The following is a 25,787-nucleotide window of genomic DNA, read 5'->3' as shown; positions in this document are numbered from 1 at the left end:
ATAGTTGGACAAGTTGAACATGAGAATCTCTTGCTAAAATGTGTATGCAAATTTTGCCTTTGACCCAACAGGTAACTAGCTTAGTGAGTTACATGTTAAACTGCTTCTTATATGTACCTTTACAATTTTACAACCCCAGTAAATTTGGGTTGCTCTCAGTAAATTCCATGGATACCTGGTAGTTCACCTGGCCATGTCCGTACTGCATGGCAGTTGTTGCTCTCAATGGAGTGGTGAAGTAGCCCAAGATGGCTAGGTCCTTTAGTCATTGGTATAGCCACTGAAATTAAGTGACCTTACATTTGATGTGTTCTGTATGTTAGTGAAAGGACTTTGATCATATTGACCTGGGTGTTGCTGAATTTGATTTCTCTTTTTCCTTTTAAAATGCCTCCCAGCACCGTTTAAACTGGGCTTCTGGCACAGTCCTTTGTGATTCCAGAAACCTTGCTAAAAATAGTTGGCTAGTAGCAACACTTTCTTAAAAGAAATACTGAAATACAACACAAACATGACAGTATGATGCAAAGTTATAAAATCATGTTAACCCGGTATAAAAATAATATACGAATTTCCTTTAGTTTCCCATCATCCTCCTCATGGGAAAACTGAGCTTGTTGAGGATGCCTGCTGTTACAACCCTTTTGAAAGCTTTCTGGTAATTGGTGTAATTAGATGTTTGCGTTAAAAGATAACTTTAAAAATTATATTTGAAAATTACATTCTAAAATGAGGAATAGCTTCTTTAAATTAGTTTTGTAAAATTATTCTGCAGTTCTGTTCTTTACTCAGTAAATTTAGCTATGGTAATTGGTCTCTGCCAAATAGGTATTGTTCTACACTGGAAACTTGCATTTAAATTGCAACTTAGGAAAATAAGTGAGACTAGGGGTAATTAAGACGATGGCTGTGATTCTAGGCAGAGAGATTGGTTATAGGGTTTTTTTTTTAGTTACAATGGCAAGTAGTCTACGCAAGAAAAGAGCTGAATTACTTTCCTTCTTGAAGCAACGCTACAGCAGAGATTTCACTTTATTCCGGTGTAGTTACAGGCTTTCCTTTTCTTAGGCTGGATTTCTGGTTTTGCTTAGTTAAACCTGACATGAAAAATACTAATTTTCTTAGTAAGTTGTTAGTCTGGGTGAAGAAAAAAGAACATACACTAATCCACCACAAAATAAACAATAAATGTGTTAGGAAAGCCACCTGTGCTTTTCTTGTACTGATCCTTTTTGCATGTTGTGCATTGTAGTTTTATACATGAGATCCTGTCCAGGTGTCCTTGGCCACCTGCACTGGCAGACATTCTTGCAGGTTCCCATCAGCTAGTGTGCATCTCCATCTGCCTGTTTCTTTGATATTGCAGAATGTACGTGGAAGAAACATGTTACATTATTGTGATATTTTAAAATCTTTATTTTAATGTATTTGTTGAGTACCAAACTTTTTGACCTGAGAGCAGTTGTAGAACTTAGCCTGTGATATTGTATTTTTCAGAGAAAGACTAAATCCCATTCTAGTTGTCTTCACTTAATATCCTTTTTTATTGTTTTCATGATTCCTCTTCATCACAACCAATTGATGTTGAAGACATTTATCAGTTGTTAAAAATAGTTTTTAAGCTAAAGTGCCTTTTATGCTGCCTCCATGTATAGTCCTTTAAAACATACATGCTTAACTCAATGCCACTATGCTTATATAGTCCTATATATGTCTATATAATCTAACATTGCTTTTACGGTAGTTCATAATGTGACTGTATTAATATTAGCTTTGCAGATAGTCCACATTTAACTCCAACTACAAGAAAAAAAGTAGGTGATATATAAAACAATATAGTTCAGAATAGTTCAGTTGGAAGGGACCTACAATGTCCATCTAGTCCAACTGCAATAGCTAGCCTTAATTTCTTCTAATCCAAATTTGTCTAGGCATATATATAAGGATTACAGTAAGGGCATGGGCACTGATTTTACCTCTGTGTTTTTGTGCACTCTAAATAGGACGCAGACAAAATGATATTTTGCATGCAGAAACCAAACCTGGGGTAGCACAGCCCTGGGTGTGTGGGGGTAGAGGTAGCTGACCACCATGACAGCGCACTGTAGGACATACGAGAAGAGCTATGCATCTGCTGCACAGCGTTCCCAGTGGATATTGTGGCTGCAGCCAGGTTGCTGATTGGGTCATTGTCAGTTAACCATGAATTTATTTTCACATCTTAAAACACCCCCTCTTTTTTTGACCATTTCCAGTGAATTCATCTTAAAATACATCCAGTGAATAGTATGTCTTAAAATTTAAGATTTAAGAGTATTATCTTTGCCCTTGTGAAACCCATCAATTTATTTGCAGCTCATCATTCTTCTCCATTTTTGGCAGGTCTTTTTTAAACATCTGTGTCCTTGGTTCATTCATTTATTCTTGTATGCGTGAGTCTTTTCATATTTTCCTCTACATAGTGAATTTTGAACTTGGAGGTAGAATTACTGCACAAAGAAATAACTATTTCCTTATAGCAGTATGGAATTCACTGTTGTTACTAACTCTTTGTTCTTATTAACTCTTTGTTAAGCAGCTTTATAAATTCTGGTACTTTCTATAAATGTACTTTGAAAGGCTGTAGTGTTCTTGCTAGGTTCTTCCTATATTCCTACTATTTCAGTACTTTCTATTTTTTTCTGAGATTTCATTTGATGCTATAATTACAGAAGATAGAAGGAGCACACAGTTCAGTCTGGTTTCCAAAATGTAACCGTTTGCCATTTCCTAAAGCAAGAAGTGATTTTAGGAGTAAGTGGTGGTTGTTAGAAGCACTCCAGATCTTTCTGTTTGCTGAATTCCACTATGTCAGTAGGTTCACGAGTCAGGATTTTGTTGTATACAATTGTAATTTAATTCAATTATACCTCAACATGATTGCTGCCTTTTTAAAAAATCTTCTTCAGAGGTTCATAACTCTATTCAACAATTAGTAGAAATATCTGTTTCAGAGTCATCTATTTCCAGCAAATTTCTATTCTACAAGTGATTTCTACCATGTTATTTTTTTTTTTGTACTGTTGAAATATCTTTTCACATGGCCTGTTGTGATGATTTGCTGCTGCTCCACCAGAGAAGATTACCTTCTGCAATGTCTTATTAATACCAGGATCAAATTAAACTTAAAGCAGGTATTCTCAAACTAGCTGTGAACTTTGATGTTCCTACTCCAAACATGACAAAGATCTTGTGCCCCCAGAGTGTGTCGGTAACATTACTTGGTCTAATAAAAGATTATTATACAGACCCCTGGCTAGATTCATCTTCTTTCCTTCAGGTCATCACCTGGGAATCTTCCTTTGCTCAGAGTATTATCTTCTGCTTACTGATGCTTGGGTCATACTGAGCCGTGTAGCTACAGAGCTACCCTGCTAGTAATTTACAGTGCACACTGATAAGCAGTTATATGAGGTAGCTCATACTGCTGGATTTAGGGATATGGAGGGAGAGCAGGTGTGTCTTCTGATTCTTTGATTACTTGGCTCATAAGTAAATTTGAAGAAGAAATGGGATCTATTAATTTCAGTGGTTTCCACAGTGAAACTAAACTTGAACGTGATCCTGTTCTGTGGCAAACTTCCCACTGAGTTTAATATCGGGCTCTTTGATAGTGGAGTGAGTTGTTTGCAGTCAAAATTGGTAACAGTGAATTTGTGTTCATTCAGAGAGAGGTGTTTTTAATTATACAGAAGAGGAACAGGAAATTAACAAAAGCTTGTTGGTTAGGTTATCATGGTACTGAGATATGGCACATCCAAGGGACAGCAAAACAATCCTACCCAGATATACTGGTCTGTATCTGAAGCTGGTGTTTAATTAAACTGTCATAAATTACATATGTGTCTTCTGTTTGGTAGAGTTTTTATTATATTTTTCTTCTTTTCTGGACAGAGCTCTTCTGTATTATATGTATTGACATTTGTTCACCTGTGTCTCTTTTTGGATTTTTTTTTTTACATTGTTTGCTTTTATTTTCTTACCATAATCCATATGTTCTCTTAAAGCACATTAACAGTTTGGATGATGTCTGTAGCATGGCTTGTTAAAAAGGCTTCTATTATAGGCTTCTATTATAATCCATTGATTCTTGTAAAACCATCTGAGAAAATCCTCTAAAATTTTTACGTAATTTCAGTCACAGTAGTATAATTTCATGGAAACAAAGTCTGTTATTAAAATTGCAGCTGAGTTATTAAATGTTATAGTAGCTTTAATAATTACTTTTATTCTTACAATGATTGAAATCTGTTTTCTGCTTTAGAAACACAATTTGTTGTAATCAGAGGATCTTCCCTCAGTAGTCTTCTAGAGAGTAAGCACTTTTTTAGTGATTGTTATTTTCACTTTACTGCTTTCAAACTGCTGGTTTTGAATGTGTGGAGAGAATACCTCTTTTTTTACCCTCAAAGTGTGGAAAGAAAAGCAAACAAGAACTAAAACTAAGACACAAATACAGTTATCTCTTTTGTCAATTCATCGAATTTTGTTGAAAGTAAATTTTCATCTTTTTGGCAGGTTTACTCTTTAGAGATTTTGCTCATTTAAAAAAATACAGTGGCTTTTCCCTGGCTGTGCTCCCCCATGCATAGCACATTCCTACAAGTATCAAATGTAAGTGGTGGTGTGTTTGGGTTGGGATGAAAGTAATTCTGCACCACTGTTCTTACTTGGTCACAATTCACATGGAAAGTGATGCGATTTTATCAAAGTACAAGTTGCATGGTTGGCAATTGTAATTTTATGCAGGATTAGCATTTTTGACATTGGTGTGATTACAGTCGAGGCTCTATATATTTTCCTTCTGTCTTTGTATGAGTTCCGCTTTTACTTTGTTCAAACTCAATCCTGAATTTCTGCTTAGAGAAAATTGATGGCAGCAGCACAACATTTATGTAAAATTGTGCATTAATAAATTATCTATGTGCATGATGACATAAAATTTAATAAGCTCCTTTTAATTTTAGCTTTACAAGAAATATGTTAAATGTACGGATAATTTTGCTTTTATCGTTTGAACCAATCACATGTCCTAACTACTGTGTTTAGTAGAACATGTAAATGTGAAAAAAATCTGTTAATAATTACATCTAATTAACACTAGAGTTCTAGCAGTATTTCTTATGGTTTTATATATAAAAGATTCCTTGTATTTTTCTTTGAAGTGGACTCTCTGGTTTTCATATTAAAAAAAAACAACACCTGAATTAAACTCTTGCTAATATAGCAAACACAAACATGGTTTCATAGAGAAAAACACTAGGGAAAAAAAGGTTTTTCAAGATTGTCTTGAAACATTGTGTAAATGTACACAAAAATGCACAAAATGTTTTTACATACTTGCATACTTGAAAGTTCAGTATAGCTTTCATAGACCCTATACATATACAAGATGTTATGTCATTCTAAGTTTTACAGTAATAAAGGCTGAGTTAATTTGAAGTTAATCTGTTGATAGAAGAGCTCCTTACGAAGTATTTTAGGAAGTTTTAACAAAACGCAAAAATGAGTAATTCTTGAGACTTTTTTTATAGAGTTTACGACAAGCTTAGGCTGAGTAATATCCTGAAGCAGGCATTCTGTACTTTTCTCCTATTCTTAAATAGATAATTCTTTTGTTAGAGAAGATGAGACCTTTTTGTTCCCATGTGTATTGGCAATGACTAAGTCGACCCATGAGTCCTTTTTTTTAAAGCGAGGCAGAGGTTATCTTGTTTTGATTAATAATCTTTTAAATAGCAAGCACTGCTTTTACCTGCTTCAGCACTTTATCAAAACAGTAAAGCAAAGCTAACAATTCCAGCTTTAGACAACTTGCAAATGAATAGTCCAGGTCCTCATTTTCTGCTCCTAGTTTTAGCATTAACTTGATGTGGTAGAGCACAAAGATTGATACCATTTACTGCAGCAGCAGCTAATTTTAGTGAGGACTGTATCCTGCCTTAACTCTAAAATTCTATGGTGATTTTGGCCTGGAAGTCATTCGATTCTGCAAGTTGATCTAAGGACCTGGTCTTTCTTGGAAGCATAGAAAGATATGATCTATTTCCTGAAGAACATAAACTGGCAACGTAAAGCTAGAGGACTTGTGGATGAGACTGATTAGGGAGTTTTCTAGCAGAAGCAGAGAAGTGCAGATTAATTTCTGGTGTGCAAAATGATAGAAGTCTTAGACACGAAAAGATGTTAAAATGGTCCAGAAAAAAGACTAGTTTAGTATAGGCAAATAAATAGAAAGAAAAAGAAGTTGACTAGTGCAGAGTGTAAATCATGGAGGGTGGTGAAGCTGAGATCTAGGATCCTGGATTTAAGTGATAAAACACAGGAGACTGGAATGAGGAAAGATGAAAAATCAGAATCTGGAGAGGTGAAATATGTCAACAACCAAGACATGAATTATGCATGAAAGAAATATTTATAGGTGTAGAAATAGTCAACAGAGATAAGTTATATTTCCAGTTCTTTCGTATTTATATCCATACTTTAGCCATGAAAAGGCTGCTGCTGCAGCAGCCTGTTCTATGGACACTTGCATTAAAGGTGCAGAACTTACTGAGTTCTTTCAGTTTAATGGAGAATTGAGAAATGCTAGTTTGAAATTAAGCTTTTTGAATCAGAAAGAGTTTTATTTATTTTTTTATCCTCTTCCAAATCCAGCAATACCAGCGGTTGATCTTATTTAGCCTGTGACCTTAATCATCTTGGCTTAGCTTCCACAAAAAGATTTTCTTTTTGACAGCTTCATTTTTCTGTTAGAATGAAGCTGGCTTGTGAAGTCTTTGTTATGGATGATGATGGTTTTCATTAAAGGTAGTTTCATTAATCGCCTTGAAAATCCCTGCAATAGCAGGGATTCAAATAAGAGATTCCTGATAGTTTCTGGCAGTCTGGAGATACACTGTGGAACCACTTCCATACCTCTGGTCACTTACGTGTTTTGAGCCTTGTTCTTAGATGTGAGAGGTTGTAATAAGTGGAGCCTGAAAGGTAATTGCACTTAGGCAAGGCAGCATGCAATAGGATCATGAACAGTGCTCTAGCCTGTTGGAAATTAAGTGTCCGCCTTTGCCAGGTTTTGAGGCCTTTGAGCAAAGCTGGAGTTCTGACACAATGTGGAATGTAGTTCTGTTGAAAACATCAGTGTGGGCTGTTTTGGTAGTTGATATTGTAATGGAGAAGGTGAATTACTGAAAGCGCACCCCTAAATCTCGTCAACAAGCAGTGCATTGGGGAACAGCTCATGTTCACTCGCATGTTATCTCTCTTCCATCAGTAACTATGTGACTGGACAAGGGTTACAGCTTGCTTCCCTATTACATTGATAGATACAAGGTGTTTATAATGGTAGTTGCCAGGTGGTTGCCAGGTAGTTGCCATGGATTTGCGAAGCCCCAGTATTTCTGCAGCATTGTATTGTTCATACTGCTTGCTGTATTGTCTCCTGCGTTACATGATCTCTGCAGCAGAGCCATGATCTGAGCTGTCTGGTTCAACTGTCCTTTCCTGACATCAGTGTCCTCTCCAGAGTTCAGATGCTGTTTACAGCTACAGCTTGTTAGCAATTGGGATGTGTTAGTTGCCTTTGGGAGCACATCTTCTGGTGCAGTTTCATCTGGAAAGGATCCACTTTGTTGTGCTCCAAGACTGTAAACTGAAGCACAGCAAGTGAGGATTCCTGGGAGGTTCACTTCAAAAGTGCATTTGAGATGCAGAATAAATTGACAACATACACACGACCTGTACACCCTCATTTTCAGCGGTGAGGCACAGGAGAGGCTGGTACAGGCTGTACTTTTCTGCCTTCTGGCTGGCAGGGTGCCTTGTATTTCACAGGCAAGTCTTGTGTGAGAAGAGCTGTCATGGAAGGGGGGTCAGCGAGGCACTGTGACTTTTAGGGAGCAGATGGGTGGTAGCGGATGTTTGTGTCATGCCTTTCGTATCCTCTTTCTGAGCAAATGCTGTTGGTGACAGTGACAGTTTGGTCCATATACGGAAAGCACTATGTAAATATACAAACCCTGTAGTATAAAATGAACATTATATACTGCATTGTTTCTATTTTGGCATAAGCTTATGTTCTGATGCTAAGTCAGGAACAGTCCAAATGAGCTTTAAGAGCTTATTCCTAATGAAACCTTTCAGAATTGTTCTGCATAGATCTAAGTAGAAAACAGAATTGGAGTCTCATGTAGAATCAAAGCAAACAAGACTGACAGGAAGGCCAGAAGCTCACTGCAGTTCACCTGCTGCCAAACTGGGATCAACATGTTAACATGGTGTTCCCCTCCACAATCTTTCTTGATATTGACAGAGATGTCTTCATACCTGCAGATATTGTACAGTGCTGCTTCACTATCCTTGAAGTTCTCAACTATTCTCCACTATGTAACCAGGATATTTGCTTGTTGCAAATTAAGTCTATTACTTTTTCCCTCACTAATCTAAATACAGACTCTTTAGGTCTTTCAGAAGCTTTTTGTGTATTTGAAAATTTCTCAACACCTTCTGTTAACCCTAAAGCTTTATTTTGGGCTGCTCTAATTTGTCTTTTGACTTTTAGTAGAATATATTAAGAAAAGGCAGGTTTCTGTCTTTTTAACTTCCCATTGATTGATAATAGTTTGCATATTATGAATAACAAGAGAAACCTCACATAGTATATTTAATGTTTATTATGAAAGAATGAATTGTAATAAGTCATTATGAATTTGCTTGTTGGTTGGGGTTTTTTTGTGTTTTTTTTTTTAGAGAGCAGTAAGGATATTTGCTCCTTCTATGAAAGGAAAGTTTATTGATAGGGAGAAAAAGGAAGCAAAAGATCCAGAGTGTACCTCCATTATGTGCAAAAAATCTCTGAAGATATTTTGTGAAGCAGTACAAAAAATAAACTCCTTTTCCTGGGAAGGAAGAAGAGTACAGAAATGCTACTATGGCTGTTGATACGTTTAAGTAATTCTTGAAAAATTATTGTTCAGAGAATTCAATCTAAACTTATCTAGTCAGAAGACTCATACTCACTGTTTTGGAATCATTGTGTTGATGTTTCAGGCTTCCCACATGGTCTTACAAAGCTTGGCTTCTTCCTTGTTAGGAAAAGTTTTATTTTTCAAGGGACATCACTGCTAGTATGTTATAAAACTACCATTAATGTTTTGTAATAATGGATGAAACATGTGTACTCCCAAATGTATGCATTTTCCCAGGGAAATGTAAAATGTTTTGTAACTTTGGACATTTAGTTTCACAATGCAGTGGGCACAGATAAATTGTATCTTATAGCAAGAGGAATATGAAAAAAAAAATGCTGACTGACATGAGGTTTATGTGATCACTACACATTATTCCTTGTGGCAGTATAGTCACCATGCCCCAGGCAAGGCCTCAAACGCATTTGTACTGTGGACTTGAATTTGGAGGCAAATCCAAGCTGCACCCTACCCAAATGATCCTTTTATTTGAAGCTTTGACAAGACTGACATTGACTGAAGCAAATATTTGAATAAGTCAGGAAGCAAGCATGTTTTGGCAAGTAGCTTAACAATCTCAGAAGCCCCAGTTACCAGCTATCTTAGCTAATATCAGATATAGATACGTACAGAAAGACCCTGACTGAAAGGTTGTTTAAATATAAGATAGTTAGGATATAGTGCACTGCTGAATAAATGAACAGTTTAACAGAACAAAAGAACAAGTTGTCTTGCTTTTGCATGGCTCAGTCCAAGAGTTAAAGGCGAAAACCTAATAAATATTTCATTTGTCTTGTTTTAGAACGTCAAGCGTGTGCATCTATGGCTGGTTCCAGTGCCCTTCCCTCCAATGTGGCTGGGATCAGCAAAGAGCTGATCGAACTGCAGCACCTCATCCAGTTCCCAGAGGAGGTTGCCAGCATGCTGACCGAGCAGGAGCAGGAGCTCTACCGGAAAGTCTTGCCCATTGACTACCTCTGCTTTTTAACCAGGGATTTGGGTAACGCCGAGTGTCAAAGCAAGCTGCCATCTATTAAAGCTTCCATATCTGCCTCTATTCTTTCCTCCCCCAATGGTGAACATAATGCTGTAGAAGATCTTGTGACAAGATTTAATGAGGTAAGACAGAACTTTTAAATTACATTTCATAAAGGTTGTTACCTGATTTGTGGGTTAGTTTTTTCCTTTGTCTCTCAGAGCTGAATTTAGCTGTCATGACAGATTTTTAAAACGTAAGTTAAGATGACCAGATGATTTTAGCTAAATAACTTCCACTGAATTTAATAGGAGTTATGTGACCTAATGCTCAGTGAGTTTGGAAAACTGCAACCAAAGTTTTTCTTGCACATTGTAAAGTAAACAGGAAAAAAAAAAAGACAGCCTTGTAGTTCTTTGTATTTATACTGACAGTATGGGGTATACTTTCAGTCAGTTTATTATTTTATTCAGGAGCTGGAGTTTTATTTATTTGTTTTGGATTTTTGTAGACTAAGCATGATCTTAGGAGTCAGCACAGAAGTATTATAAACTAGAAGTTTCTGTATAATTTAACTAATCTGCACTATTTATTTATTAATTTAATCACCCAGTGTGTCTTGAATGTTGTTACACAAAGAAGTTTCATTTGGCATGACACATTTCCATTTTACTTTATTTTTAGTAAGGTGATCTGATGAGCTTCACAGTAAATCAATCAAGCCTTGAGAAAACTGTAAAAAAAAATCCACCCAAAAAACCCAAAGCAAAACAAAACAAAAGCACTCCTAAATAAAACCTTAGGGTTTAGATGAACAGTTTCTTTCTTCCATTTTTGAGTGAATCATACCTAATGTTAGCAGTTCCTAGATTCATAAAAGTGGAATAAAAGTAAGGTAGTTTTGACTTACACTCTTTTAGTTTGTTATCCACTGCATTCTTATGCTTTAATAAGAGATGAAATTTGGGCGAGTATCAAAAAGACAGAACAAAATTAAGTACATAAAGCAGAATATGTATTAAACCTCAGTGAACTTCCTGCTTCCTGGGCAGATAAGAATCAGCGACTGAGTATTTAGCATGTTTCGAAACATTCCTGTTTCTTGCATGTTATTTAGATTTAGGAACTAAAATAGTGTAAATATGCGGGCTTCTCTCACCTAATTCTGTTATGTGAACATAGATAAAAGCTGCAACTAAAAGTTGGTCTTTAGCCTAAAAATTACTTAAATCAGCTCTAGTTACTGTATTTAGGAAGATACTGTGGCTGGTGCATAGCTGGAGAGGAATCTATCTGCTGACCCAGCGAGGATCCTCCTTCCTGTGGTGTTTCTCTTACAGTGATCGTCATAGGGGGGGCAATGAGAAAAAGGTGAAGAGGTCACGCTCAAGTATGACCTGGTGAGGTACAATGTCAAAGCAGTTTGTTAGGACATTCTGCAGTTAGCTCTACAAATTAGATTGATCGTCATGTGTTCTGATACTGAACAGTCACAGGATTGAAAAGAAAGTAGGTGACGAAGAAGTCTCATCAGAAATGACTGAGGCTATTCCATATCACTTGTAATTTTAACATTAGAGTTGCCTTTTGGTGAAATGGTCAACATTATCTTTTAATGTTAGAGGTCTGTAACTTTGCAGTTACTGTAGTCTAGCAGTACTTGTTTGGTTATGCTATAGGATAATTTTTAATATAATTCCTGACTATGTGGTACATAGATTATATACTGCTTAGTGCAATGGATTACTTTAAGTATTATCTGGAATAACTTTTTTTTAAACATAGATGTTATATGTTTAAATGGAGTTATTTTACAATATTTACTGCTTGTAATAAATCAGTGTTTTGCTATCTGCTTTATCTTCTGGTGGAATATATCAGTTACCATAGCCAATCACAAGCGTGAGCTTTCAAAATGTCTTTGTTTATAAATGGCAAGAAAATTCTTGTGCAAAGCGTCATGCTTTTGTTGGCAAAAGTCAGTGAGCACTTGCTAATTTTTTTTGGCATTGCCTATAGAAGTACTGAAGTGTATTTATAATGTGGGAGCCAGAATGACTTTTAGGGTGACAGGCTTCTAATACATAATAGGAAAAAAATAATTCCATGCCATTGTTCTGCTAAACGAGCAACTGTACTATATGGAGGATTTTTCATACAGCAGTATGGTTTCTAGTAATTTCTCTGACACCACATATTGATAACACTTGTTTAAAATGACAGTCAATAATTGCTGTTTTGTGACACAAAGGAACTTTTTTATTTAATAGAAGAAATAATGTTGTTTTCATGGAAGCTTAGATTGAATGAGGGCTGCAGGAGTGTTATAAATTAATAAAAATAATGAAGATTAAAGTATTTTCCAATTATTAGGTCCAGAGGAGGGCCATGAGGATGATAAGAGGGCTGGAGCACCTCCCTTATGAAGATAGGCTGAGAAAGTTGGGGCTGTTCAGCCTGGAAAAGAGAAGGCTGCATGGAGACCTCACAGCAGCCTTCCAGTATCTGAAGGGGGCCTACAAGGATTCTGGGGAGGGACTCTTCATTAGGGACTGTAGTGGTAGGTCAAGGGGTAATGTCTTCAACAGGGGAAGTTCAGGTTAGATATAAGGAAGAAGTTCTTTACTGTGAGGGTGGTGAGGCACTGGAATGGGTTGCCTGAAGTGGTGAATGCTCCATCCCTGGCAATGTTAAAGGCCAGGCTGGACGGAGTCTTGGGCAACATGGTTTAGCATGTTGTGTCCCTGCCCATGGCAGGGGGGGAGGAACTAGATGATCTTAAGGTCCTTTCCAACCCGAACTATTCTGTGATTCTATGATTCTATGAAAATATCTTTTTAAAAGTGAGTTTAAGTGAAAAGTAGGGGGAAAAAATTTGGTCTTATTCACGTAAATTTTATTAGAACTATTTACTGTTTAAATTCAGTAACTCACAGAAACCCCAGTTCATGGCTGAAGTTGCAAACTCCCATTGAGTGCAGGGTGCAAGATCGAGTGGTAGATATTGGGAAACACCACATGATTCCTTTATACTTTAAATATGTTTGCTGTTCCAAAACTGTTTTCTAGATGTGAATGATTTAAATAGTTATTGGTGAGATACATAGAGTATGAGTATCTTATAGTCATTTGTTTAAACCTTTCGATTTGGTGTTGGTTTGTGTTGCTTACTTTGAATTACAGTATTTAGACCTAAGTGGGGTCTAAAAGATATAGGAAAGACTTACACAAAAGAAAACACTTACACTGAGTGGTAAGCTGTTAGCATTTGGCATGGAAATAGTCTATGAAGATTTGCAGAACTGAATCAGAGAACAGTTGCCCTCTGCAGTAGGCGAAATTAGTACTTGAAGACTATTAAGATGGCTGAATGTGCAGTAGATAACTGCTGTTATTTTTCCTACTCAGTTCTCATTTGTGGAAAAATGTAATAGTAGGCATACTGTGTAACACTAGATGTTCACTGTAATGTGGATTTTCTTTTGCTGTATTATCTGGGTAAGGTGTTTTGACTTAAAAGTACTGAAAGTGATTCACTGATCCGTCAGGAACATTTCCTAAATTTTCTTGTCTATAGAAAGGCAGGATGACAGTAGATGGGGCTTTTACCAACTTCAGTATTTCCATATATCAGTACCTTATTTTAACATCTTGAGAGTCTTGCAAGATTTCTGAAAATTACTGGGTCTCTTAGTGTGACAATGGAAATACATTTTTGACAGATACTCTTGGTCTGAGATCACAGTGTTGTGAGCCTGAGAGGAGCTGAAAATTGTGAAAAGGATGAAAAGAAATCAAGAAACCAAGTTAAGTATATAGCGAGAAATCTGTATCAAAGCTAACCCAACACACAAGGAGGAAAGTTGTGGTTATGCCTTAGGCCAGAAGGACTGGGTTGTGTGAGGCTGTTCCTTCACAAAGGTTGAAAAGGCTTTCAGCCAACCAGATGTTAACCAGTATCTTAGTGTTACCAAGTGACAGTGCAAGAAATAAGTAGCAATAGGTAGAATAAATTTAGTTTTGTGGGCCTTGCCTGATTATTTGTTTATTTATTTATTTATTTTAATAGCAGCTCTATTCCTGCTTTAAAGCCAAGGTAACCAACTTACATGTTTTGGAGAGCTCCTTTTTTACTGTCTTTGTGGCAAGATTTCCACAGGCTGCTTACATCTTGCCCGAAGATGAGCCACAAAAAACCCCCACAAAATGGGATGGGATATATTCTAGGATTGTGTTTCATTAGCATTTTAAAAGTTTCAGGTCATTGTATCTCTCAAGTCTGAAATTCACAGGGAAATAAAATATTCACAGGAAAATAAGAATCTTATAATCTGCTAATGTTTGTATGCAGGCTTTACTGTCTGATAGAGTTTTCAGATAGATAGAAGTTCATATGACATATAGCCCAGTCACTAAAGATTTGCAATGTTTACATATGTAACAAGTTTTTTCATGTTTTGCTTCCCTGGAAGTACTATAGAGGATGATAGTCATGGTGAGATTGCCACTGAAGCTTAAGTAACTTCTATAGTGCTGCTATAGAAAGCCTGGTCACTACTGTTCAAGAAATAGTTCATAAAACTAAAGTTAAATTAAAAAAAAAAAATAAAAATTCAAAGAATTAGAGAATTTTCCAACATGTGGAGTAGATGCAGTAGATTTGAAAAAGGGAAAGTTAAAAATGGTCAATAACCGTAAAAGGATGAGAGATGCAGATGAAAGGTATTACTGAATCACTGTGTTTGTATACTACACTGCAGAAAGAATATAGATCACTATGTAATAATTTTCAGGTATTTAATGAGGAGGAGAACAGAACTGAGAGAAATGATACCATGCTCCTGATGGATTTGAAATACACATTTTAGAACTAGTGAAAATAAATAGGTTTGCTTGGGAAGAAATGCATCCTAGTGTTCTGCGATTAGCAAGGTGCTAATTCCCACGTAAAGAACAAATCCAGTCAATCACTTTGTTGGAGTAATGTAATAGTATGGCATCAAAACACTGAAAACCAAACCAGGAATTTTGTTTGGTTTACAAAAAAGATGAGAAATTTTTTTAAATATTGTGTTGACCTTCATCTACAGCTCTTCTAGGCAGTGCGTGCACTATCTTGGACATCTAAATGTGGTTGAAATTGAAACTTGCCTGAAATTTTCTTGTACAATGCTATTATTAAAATGCAGCTTTTTTCAGTTGTTCCTTAATCCTGAATTTTAGATCAGATTTAACAAATATACAAAGTCAAAAGGGAAGTTAAATTACTAAAAGGAAAACATTTAAATGCTATGCTTTTAGACCCCAGATACATTCCTAAATTTTCATTGATCCAGTTGTCATCCTAATTTTCTTGCATGGCAGTATGTAATCTCAGCTGTTATAAAGATTGTGATTTGACCCTCTCATAGAAAACAAAATTATTTGTAATATTTCAGAAGGTTACTTAAAAAGTAATCTTAAAAGAGAAACTTAACAAGAGAAACTAAAAAAGGGAACAATAATTTTGGTTTTTACTTAATGCATTGTAGGAAAATTGGGCAGTAGAATTAATAGATCCTGTTGTTTTTCTCTCACTTTCTTCTTGCAACAGTCTGATCAAATGATCTCAGAGAAAGGGAATTACATTTCTATCTCTTTAACCTATTTGACCTGAAATTCTGTTTATTATACATCTTGTTGCTATGGGTTGTTTGTTTCCTTGCCTGTTAGTATCTTTAATTCTGTTACTTCTTTATAAATGTTTTGAAGAACACATCGTTTCAGATAGTCTGAATGCATTTGGTTCTAATTTTTAACAGCAGGTAAAGAAATAAGATTTTTATGCAATAATTTCAGTAGAATGTTATAAGTTTGTTCCATTTCTGGGTTTATTACCAGAACATAGTATGAAAAGCCATCTTTAAAACAATTGACTTCTCCTGTATTTTCAGGAAGTGTATAACTCCAAACTTGGAAGTGTTGCAATATAGGAATTAACACCTCTTTAAAGCTTTTTCAGGTAGAGAAGAATCTTGTCTGTATGTTTCAAAGATACACAGTATCCCTATATAAATAAGGATAACATACTGCTAAGCCAGATGTATTTGGGAACAACTGCGGCTCAGTTTGATAGCATGTAACTTTGATTCAGTAATTAATTCAGATTTACAGGAGTGGAAGAAGCAAATCCACCTGTAGACATTTAAAATATTCTTAAATGTTTCAGCTTTTTAGCAATTTTTTTTAATGTGCTAGAAGAATTTAAAGCTCTATTGTAGCTTGTGCCACATGTACACAGATAGTTAGAAGGTATTTTAAGGTTTTCTTTATCATGAATATTTTGGGCTACAAACATTCAATGTCACCAACTTTAAATAAAACCAATAGTCTTTAAAAGTTTGATGAAAACTGTAGATACTTGATAGTGGAGACTTGGGCACAACATGTACTCTGCAGTGAGACACAGCTGATATTTCATTTGCTTCTAATAATATCAAATTGATCATAGAGTCTTGTCAGAGCAAGGCAGTGGATCAAGCTAAAGACAGATATTCTTTCCTGTTACTAAATGTAATTAAAAGCTGATTCTGAAGTACTGGCTAGCATGCGAGGAGAAGAGTGAGATGTAATAACATCCATCTTTGCAAAACTGTTGGCTTCTGGATTCTCTAAGACTGTGCACATAATAGGAGTAGTAATATCTTTTTCTGCTCTGATATAGCACTCACTACCAGAACTTCAGTTTTCATGGATGCTTAAAAACTGTGGGAGGAATCTATTAAGGACATTCTGCAGAGGTAGTTAGCAGAGCCCTGGTAGCTGGGAAGAGATTAGGAAAATGGTACCAAAGTGTGTTTTAGGACCCTGAGAACTGTAAAACTATCTTTTTTCCATCTCTCCTTGTTGCCTCATATGCCTTTCTCTTCTTCATTTAGTTCTTTTCTCCAGTTCAATTATGATATTATTAGTTCACCCTGCTTCTTTTACCTCGAGTGCATGTACTCAGTATCATACCTTTATGATATGCCACCATCTTCCTGGGCACCTTTTTCTTTACTTTCCCAGCCACCAACTGGTTTTTACTCCCAGACACCCAGCCTTTTGCCAGCAAAGCAACCACAGAAACACAAGTTCAGTGTACATGTTGTTAACATTTATGTTTATGTAAACATTTTGAAGCATTTCTTTCTGGCCACAGCTTCAATAAAAAGAAAAGCAATAAAACCTTAAAACAAAACGAAGCATTTAATTTTTCGTGCAGAGGTATGTATGCAAAACAATTGTGATTGAAATTGCATCAGATTGAAAGATCATTCAATGAAATTGCACCAGATTGAAAGATCATTCAAACAGCTCTCTGAAGTTATTCCCACTATGGACCTGCAAATGCAAGATAAGAAGTTCAATATTGCCAAAAAATCAGCTAAGAAGGCAAAAATGTTTGAACTGTTCCATTATAGCACTGCTACTGGGGTGGTTTCATTATTCACTAAGTGATTCTTGTATCAGTAAAGTTAATTAAAAATATGACTATTTAGGACACTAATTAATAAAATAGGTTTATTTTTAATGGCTTAAATTTGTAGGTTTTCTTCATTGTTCATTCAGAACACAAATTTAAACCCTCACTAGCGAAACAGAGACGTATCATTTTACTGAAATAATGGAATGTAAATAAATATTATGCTCTGTCTCTTAGTTCAGCATTTTTTTGCAATGCCTAAATGGGCTTGCATAATACTTTTTAAAAGATTGTGTTTGTTCAAATATCAAACTGTTTCCAGTCCTTGTTTGGAAGAGTGTTTAATCAGATTTAAAATGATAAATGTTCTTTGTAAGGTTATATAATTTCACTCAAGCGTGTAAAGTGAACCATCTGTTCATAAAACATGCAATTTAAAACACTCAGATTTAAAAAAATGCATCTGAAAATTATTTTGCATGTTATAGCAAAAGCCCCAAAATGTTAACAATGAAACTTAAGTGAAATTCAAGTAAACCAATTCTGTGTTACATACTGTACTCGTGGTATCCATCAGTAAGCACTAATGTGTGTGCACAGTTAGCAATGCAAAGGAACTCACTTAGCCAGCTGTTAGTGCTAGTGCTGCATACTGCTAGTGTTTTTTAATGCATCTGCTCCTTATAGTTTTAGAATAATAATATCCTTTAAGAACAGTTTTACTTTGTGGAAAGACTTTATGATATTGAGAAAGGTGGATTTAATTTTTGTTTTAAAGAAGGAGAAGTCAGAGTACACTGACATACTAAGAATTCTGCTTTTAAACAAGAGAATGGTTGTTTCTCCCTTTTGCCATAAATACTGCATGATAGATATCTGCTGAGGGTTATTTTTTTACACGGATTTTTCACATTCTTCAGAATTTACTTAAATACCTTGATTTTATCAAGCAGAGGTATGTACTGTAATCTTAGTTTGTGGTAAACCAGAAGATTTTATATTAATTGCTGGTGATGGTAAGTATTAATCTTCAGGTAGACAGCTGTGTTTGCTAATTTCATCTCTGAAAGGTGCATCTCACAAGTATTATGAAGTTCCTAAAAAATGTAATACAAAAATAGAAGGCATCATTTCTTCTGTGTAGCATCACCTACTGAAGTATGTGGCTTGGGAATGACTTATAAAGTCTTATAAACTTAAGAGCTGGGAAAATGAGTGTAAAGCAGTACAAATGACAGAACACTGGGCTTCGCACATAGAGATTCTTCATAGTTTCCTCCCTCAATACCACCGCTGCATTTACAGTCTGATGAAAGATAATAAATTAATTTCCCTTTTAAAAAATAATCACAGAATACATTCTCTACAAGCTATATAATCTTTTTTTTAAAATATATATATATGAATTGTTGTAATCCTGAGCATTAGAAAACTAAAAGGAGAAAAGGAGTGAAGTAAATCTATGGTGAATTTAGGGATACATTTAATACTTAACTTGCATTAAGCGTTTTTCTGTCCTGTGTACTATATGGAGAAGGATTCATGTAAAGTAAATGATAAACAGTTGTAGTTTACTCTTGTAAGGACTTAAAGGTTATGTGCCATACCTAGAAGATCAAGTTCTATCATGGGTGTCTCTTTTTTGTCCTTCATATTTTATTAGTAAAAGCAGCTGAGCATCAGTAATAAGCTGGATCCTGCCCCTAACAAATTGGGGGATTTTCACCTGCATGTAGACTTGACTTTAAATCAGTGGTAGTTTAGTGATTAGGTAGTCAAAAACAAAGGCTTATTTTATTTTTTAATGATTGATAGATTTCCCATGTTTAAAGTTTAGGGGTTTAATTTTGGGCTTGTTTAATTTTTGTTAATAAAGTTTTTTAAAAATCTATTCCTATGATTAATTTTGAAAGTAGAGCTATAGAAACTTTTCTGTCTAATTGCCTTAAAAAAAAAATGAATGAAAAGGAAAAAAATCTGAAAATCACAACAGAAATCTGTGGAGCCTTCTGAGAAGCTTTTGTCTATACTAAATAAAGGTCTTGCTACCTGAAGTAAGTTGAAACATTGAATAAGACTCAGTCACTGACTTAAAAATATTCACAGTATGTTTGAAGATTAACGCTGAGTTATAATACACCTTTCCCAAATGCATTAGCAGTATCTAACTTGAATGTATGTGAAAACTTTGATCAAAGTAAGATAAGCCTAAAAACCTTAAAAAAAAAAAAATTATTGAAAAGAAGATTTTAGTGCAGTTAAAATAGTAAGAGGTGATACAAAAAGGTAATTGCAAAACCCCTAAAACTGTGCAGATCTTGTAGTCGTGTGCTTGCGATCATTGCTCAGCTACAGTTTGCATTGCCCGGACATCTGGTGCAGATCAGACTCAGATCTGTGTGCTCATACACAGATGTGAAGGAGGCTCCTATACCTCTGAAAAGTTCCAAATGAGGCTACTTTACAATATATCTGAAATTAATTTGGCACAATGTTGTCAGCACTGCTCTGTATTAGGGGACCAGAAAATGTTTAAATCTTTTAGTGTCTGTTTGATTTGATTTTCCTTGTTTACTACTTAATATTAGTATGCAATAATCCTGAAGTAATTTTTTTCTATCTGAATGAAAAGACAGATGTTGTTACTAACTTACTTAAGTGAACCGTATTTTAACTTACGACTTTTCTTGTGTCTTGCAATCATGTGAATTACAGCAATGAAGCCAGGATACATTTTCTCATACTTTTCAGATTCATCAGCAGTGCAGCGGAAATCTAATTATAGGTTTACTGTGATGATTTCTGTTCTGAAGGGAGTTTAAAATGAGTTAAGTAAACAGAACTGTGTAAGTCAAGTGTGGAAAAAAAAAAGTAAACAAAGGAAATAATGATTAATATGTCGATATGTATATTGTGATCTGACAGTAAAGTGATACCTAACACAAAAACTTGGTCCAAAAAGCATTACTGGTCATTCTGAGGAATACCCTCAATGTATTTTGATCTGCTTGGCAAGACTGCTATTGCGCGCTCTTTTGGCTGGGGTGTGCTCTCTTTGGTCCTGGAGCTAGTTAGTTCAGGCAGTGCTTGAAATGCAAAGCCCTTGTGCTGCTGATGACTGGGCAGCTGGCTACCTGACGGTTCTTCATCCTTGCATTAGGTGCTCCTCAGCTGCGATGCAGCTGGGGAGGTAGCTCTGCACGCCAACCGAGAATGAACTGTTGGAAGAGGAGGTGCTGTTTTGTATCCAACTGGCTGAAGTGTCCAGAAGTCAGAGCCTGCCAGGATGGAGCTTCCCTTTGCTGTCTTCTCCTTGCTAGAAAACCACTTTCAGAGGAAGAAATAACACCTGGTTTTAGTGACAGAGAAACTATGCCACTCTAAAATATTGTCTCTGCTACTTGCTTGCTAAAGCGGAAAAAAACCAGGGTTTTGAATTCAACTTCCAGGTGGATTCCATAGCCACAAAGTACATATACAAAGCTATTGCCTGCTTTTCTGTGAGGTGCATCTAGCTCAGGTGTACACAGACAGCATCCGAACTTTGATTTGAACAAAGATCTTTGAAAAGTTTGTTATTTCTTGAATACCATCTATGCAGAGGCAGCTTATGCATCCAAGGCAGCAAAATGTATACACATTATGAGGTGTTTTGGGGATCCAGTGGCAGCTGGACAGTCATTTGAGAATGTTGATGGTGCCTAGCGAGGCATATATTTGAGGATATACTCTGGACTGCTCACATATTTATCAGTAAATCACAAAATTCCAGAGTGGGTTTACTGTGTATTGTTTAATGAGTGTATGTTTTGATTAATATACTTAAATTTCCTCTAAGCTGTCAAACACGACTTTTCCTGAAGATTGCAGTCATTTCAACTTAACCTGCATTTGAGTGTTGCTTGTACATTGTTCCTTTTAGCTGTGGACATTATGAGTAATCATCTCAAATTAATGCCATACCCAAGCTATTTCAGTATGCATTTATTGAAGACTTTTAGAATATTTTTTTCTTCATTATAAAGTTTGTGGATCCATCAGTTTAATCTGCCTGGGCAGAATAAAATATTCAGGGAGTTTGCTGAGGTTCAGCTTCTGTTTTCTGCTCCTGTAAAGCCTGTTGGTTCAACGAGATCGCCCTCGTTCAAAACTTCTATGAGAAAAATACCCCATGGCAGTTTAAGTGGGTAACTGATATTTCTGCTTATTAATTCTGTGTTTGTTTCCTATCTGGGTTCCAGGGCCACATTTAATTTTGGGAAAATGCCCCCTCAGCTCTGTTACTTGACTGAATTATCTTCTCTTTCCAGCTGTCTTCACTAAAAAAGCTAGGAGTAGAAAAGCTGTTGCAGATGTTAGGCACAGCACTCAGCAGAAACCTCCTGGAATGAAAGGAGACAATCTTTGTTCACTGATCCTTTCCTCTGCTCCCTCCTTTCTGACAGTACTGTTGCATTTTAATCACTGCTGTTCTAGTCTCAGACTGATAAAATCCTCCAATTAACCAATTTTGGGATACCATCTTTCCTGAAAAACCCATAAACCTCCTTTCTGGGGGCTGTATGATGTGTTCAGATTAATCAACCAACAGTCTCTGAATAATTCATAGAAAAACTTTATGGAGACCTGGTACTATTCAGAACCACCAGAAAAGTCAGTTTATACTCCTGGCTACTGCGAGGTATGACAAAAGAACTGTAGGTTGAAACAGCATATATAGAGAAACAATTCTGTTTCATTTCTAAGTTCATCAGCATGTAAAACGATATGAATGGAATTTTCCATTATGTACATATGACTGACGTATCCCAGCCTGCTCCTAACACTTTTCCTGGTCTCCAGGAAAAATGAAAATACTGAATTTTCTAAAGCAGACATTCGTTATTTTTCAGGAGTGGTTGTATTTTCAGATGCTTGCTTCTGTCCCCTGATTCTGCCCAATCCGTTATATCCACCTTTGCCCATTCTGTTTTAAAATTTACAGATTCACAAACTTTATTTTTACTTCTTGTTTAGTGAAAGATGTTAAAAATGTTTTCGACTCTTCCTGTAAGTCTGTTCTTGTCCTGCAAGAGGACTTTGCATAAACTTCATGGGAGACTACTGCTTTTGCACCTTTATTTTGCTCTTACATATACATACACCATTGCGATGCTACAAAGCCATGTTCATGCTGACCTTTGTAATTTTTTGTTTGCTTTTACACAGTGTTTGTAAGAATTCATAATTGCTTATAGCAGTCCTAAACCTCTATTAAATAAGATTTGCACAAGTGGCTGTCCTAGTTTCGTGGTTGCTTCTTAGTGGGGAGTCTGAATTCAATCGCCTTTTTAGACATTCTTTATCAATTTTGATACTGTTTTCTCCTGAACATTACATCTTTACTACCTTAAACACATATTAATCAAACTGTCATTACTACACTTGGTATTTCATACCAAACAAATAGGAATTTTCTTGGTGAGGTTGAATGTTTAGCATTTGCGTTCCCTAACAGAGCCATTTCTGGAAAATGGCAATATTATCCAAAAAAAATATGTAATTTTATTCCAGCATACACAAACAAATCTATGCCTTGAATTGCAGATTGAGTTGGTTTGTTTCACAATTTCTGATTTTTTAAATGCATTAATTGTATTACCTTTTCCACTGGTTTTGCCCTCATTTGACCTGTGTCATGCAGTGCTCTGGGGTTTTTTTGTATTTTTCCATACTTTCATGCTCATCAGGTAAGCACTTCTTTGTTGATTCAGTTTTTATATTTTAGAGATAACCAATTGAGCACTTCAAATAAAATCTCAGCTAAGTTCAAATTCTCATTCAGAACTGACAGCAATTAGATATATCTTGTATAGGGCAGCCAATATTAATAGTTTTTATTTATTTTGTATTGTGGTCTCTACAGCAACAGCATTTGAGAAAGTTTCTTCTGGATGTACAACACTGGACTCTGGCACTTGTTCTACCATTGCTGAAAGCCCTATACTTGTTATCTGCTCTTAATCTTTCTTATTGTTACATGTTAGTTGTAAAACATACAGTAATTGAAACAGCAGTTAACCTGTTTTCATTTGGTAATCACTAGACCTGAAGCAGGTTTCTTCCAGCTCTGGCTTTCTGTGCCCAAATACTCCAATGAGGGCTAGGGCAGATGGAATACTGTTTCATAACGGGTCCATTGTCCCCTGACCATCAGATCCCATTAGAGCATCCTCATCATCATGGTACACGCTCCCAAGTATGTCCTCACTGCATGAAAGACAATATGATTTTACAGCCTCATCTCTTCAGGAATTCAGTCTTAAAAATGCAATGTTTTTGTGCACACATATGCACTGCATATATTTGAGCTATGGCTTGTCTTCTTATCTGCACATCTGTCATTTATTGTTTGTGATTGATTTGGGCATCAGAAAGATTAAATAGTGACTTAGATTTTCATTTTCTTTGACTGTTCTTCCTCAGGAGTTATAAGCTCAGAACACTGTGTCTGTATAGACTTGCATAAATGGAAGTTCTATATATTTTTAGCATTGTTGGTTGGGATTTTTTTCCCTGTAAATACTAATGCATTTGCATTTTATTTCACATACTTGTTTTTTTAAATAAAAGTCTATGCCCCTTGAGGGGGGAACTAACATTTTCTAATTTTTTATAAACCTCTCGTCACACTGGTATTGTCTGTAAACATTTGAATCCTTCAGGACCAAAGAATGTAACTCAGTGTCAGTAAACAAATCACGTTTATTGCTTCCTAAGTGTTTACACAATGATAAAAATCAAGCCCCCAGGGAATCATATTGTAAAAAGGAACAGTTGGTTTAAATTAGGTTTCCATGTGAAATATAGCTACTTTTTATGGATGTTGTGGGAACATAAACTGGAAAGAAAATCTGCACACTGATAAAATGAAGGTTTGATTTTTACTTGTTTAAATACAAACAGAATCACATACTAAATTAATTTCTGATTCTGGCATTAATTAATCAGAACAGAAGTTGGTAGTACGGTCACACTTAGGAAGGTGGGTTTTTTTTTACTTCATGTGATCCTGCAAATAGATAATATGAATTATTTTAAACGTTCAGTGCATATAGGAATTAGCAATTTTGTACATTAAATACAAGCACCAGTTTTGTGAAATTAAGTGAAAATAAAAATTCCAGTTTATCAACTTTCACTGTCCATATTGTAAGAACAAGGGTTATTCAGTGTGAAGTTGAGATTTTTAAGTTATGTTAATCAGAATTTACACTGCAGATTTCTCTGGCAGCTTTAGAAATCTGTCCATTCTCTTTTGTGGCCTGAATGCATATGTGGAATATCTTATATTAAGATACAGTAAGTTTTTTGTTTAAGTATTTCTAGAGTAGTTTATGATGTAACTGTTGTAATATGAGTGTCTAAGTTGTGTTTGCATTGCATATGTGATTTGGCTAGGAGTGTATAAGTAGAATTTTGACTGATAGCCTGCTGACAGAAGGAAACCACAAAACCCCATGTTTTCCATGAAGTATGCATGAATTCTCCAGGTGACATTATTTTGGCTGACTGTACTGTCTGTTTTATTTTACAAGGTGAGTTCATGGGTTACCTGGCTGATCCTGACTGCAGGTTCTATGGAGGAGAAACGAGAAGTCTTCTCTTATTTAGTACATGTGGCAAAATGCTGCTGGAATATGGGCAACTACAATGCTGTAATGGAATTTCTGGCAGGGCTGAGGTACTGGCAACTCTTTTTTTTAAATGGCTTTTCAGTGACAGATTACACTGCAGCTTCTGTTATAAAGATGTCTCTAGAGAACAATGGGCTAAACAGAAATCCATGGCTAAATCACATCTTCTCACCCTGTGACTTTCTAGTAATCCCTTTTGGAAAAATGAAGCATGCTAAAAGTGTTTTTTACAAATGCTCTGGAGACACCATTGGTTTTCCTGGTACATGCTAAATATCTTATATTAGAAAAAGTACTTTTTTGGGGTTTTTTTCTTAACAGAAATTTTTTAAATGTGAAAAGAAGATGGGGATGCAGTTGTGGTTAATCTAATCAAATGAAACTAATCAACAGGACTGAACAGGGAAGAGTTAAGACCAGATTTCCCATTTCTTAGCTTTGACCCTCCTTGTGTATCATGTTTGTGTAACAAAGCTTCAAAGTGTTTGTATTGTTGCTCTTTGTGGTTTAATAAGGATTCTCATTGAGCTATTGGTTTACATTTTTGCTATATAAAACACATTTGAAACACTCATAGGCAAGGGGAATCTTTTTGAGCAGAATGAATCCACAGTCTAAAAGCCATGTAAGTTGTGAAGGAAAATGCAAAGCCAATTAAAGGCTTAATTTTATCTCTAATTTATCTG

At 35.7% G+C, this 25,787-nt stretch overlaps 1 protein-coding gene across 1 annotated transcript in view; it reads left to right on the top strand.

Annotated features, from left to right (window-relative positions):
• PLCE1 (phospholipase C, epsilon 1) overlaps positions 1-25,787 on the top strand; it is a gene marked incomplete at its 3' end in the record, with an annotated part of 104,471 nt that overhangs the window by 54,188 nt on the left and 24,496 nt on the right. The window contains exons 3-4 of the mRNA XM_010011431.1: positions 9,808-10,124; positions 25,003-25,148. Of these exons, the coding sequence (XP_010009733.1) occupies positions 9,808-10,124; positions 25,003-25,148 (463 nt within the window). The remainder of the gene's footprint in view (positions 1-9,807; positions 10,125-25,002; positions 25,149-25,787) is intronic.

Source organism: Nestor notabilis, unplaced genomic scaffold (assembly GCF_000696875.1).
Source record: "Nestor notabilis isolate BGI_N333 unplaced genomic scaffold, ASM69687v1 scaffold32433, whole genome shotgun sequence".
Lineage (NCBI taxonomy): Eukaryota > Metazoa > Chordata > Aves > Psittaciformes > Psittacidae > Nestor > Nestor notabilis.
This window is presented reverse-complemented; position numbering and strand designations above follow the sequence as displayed.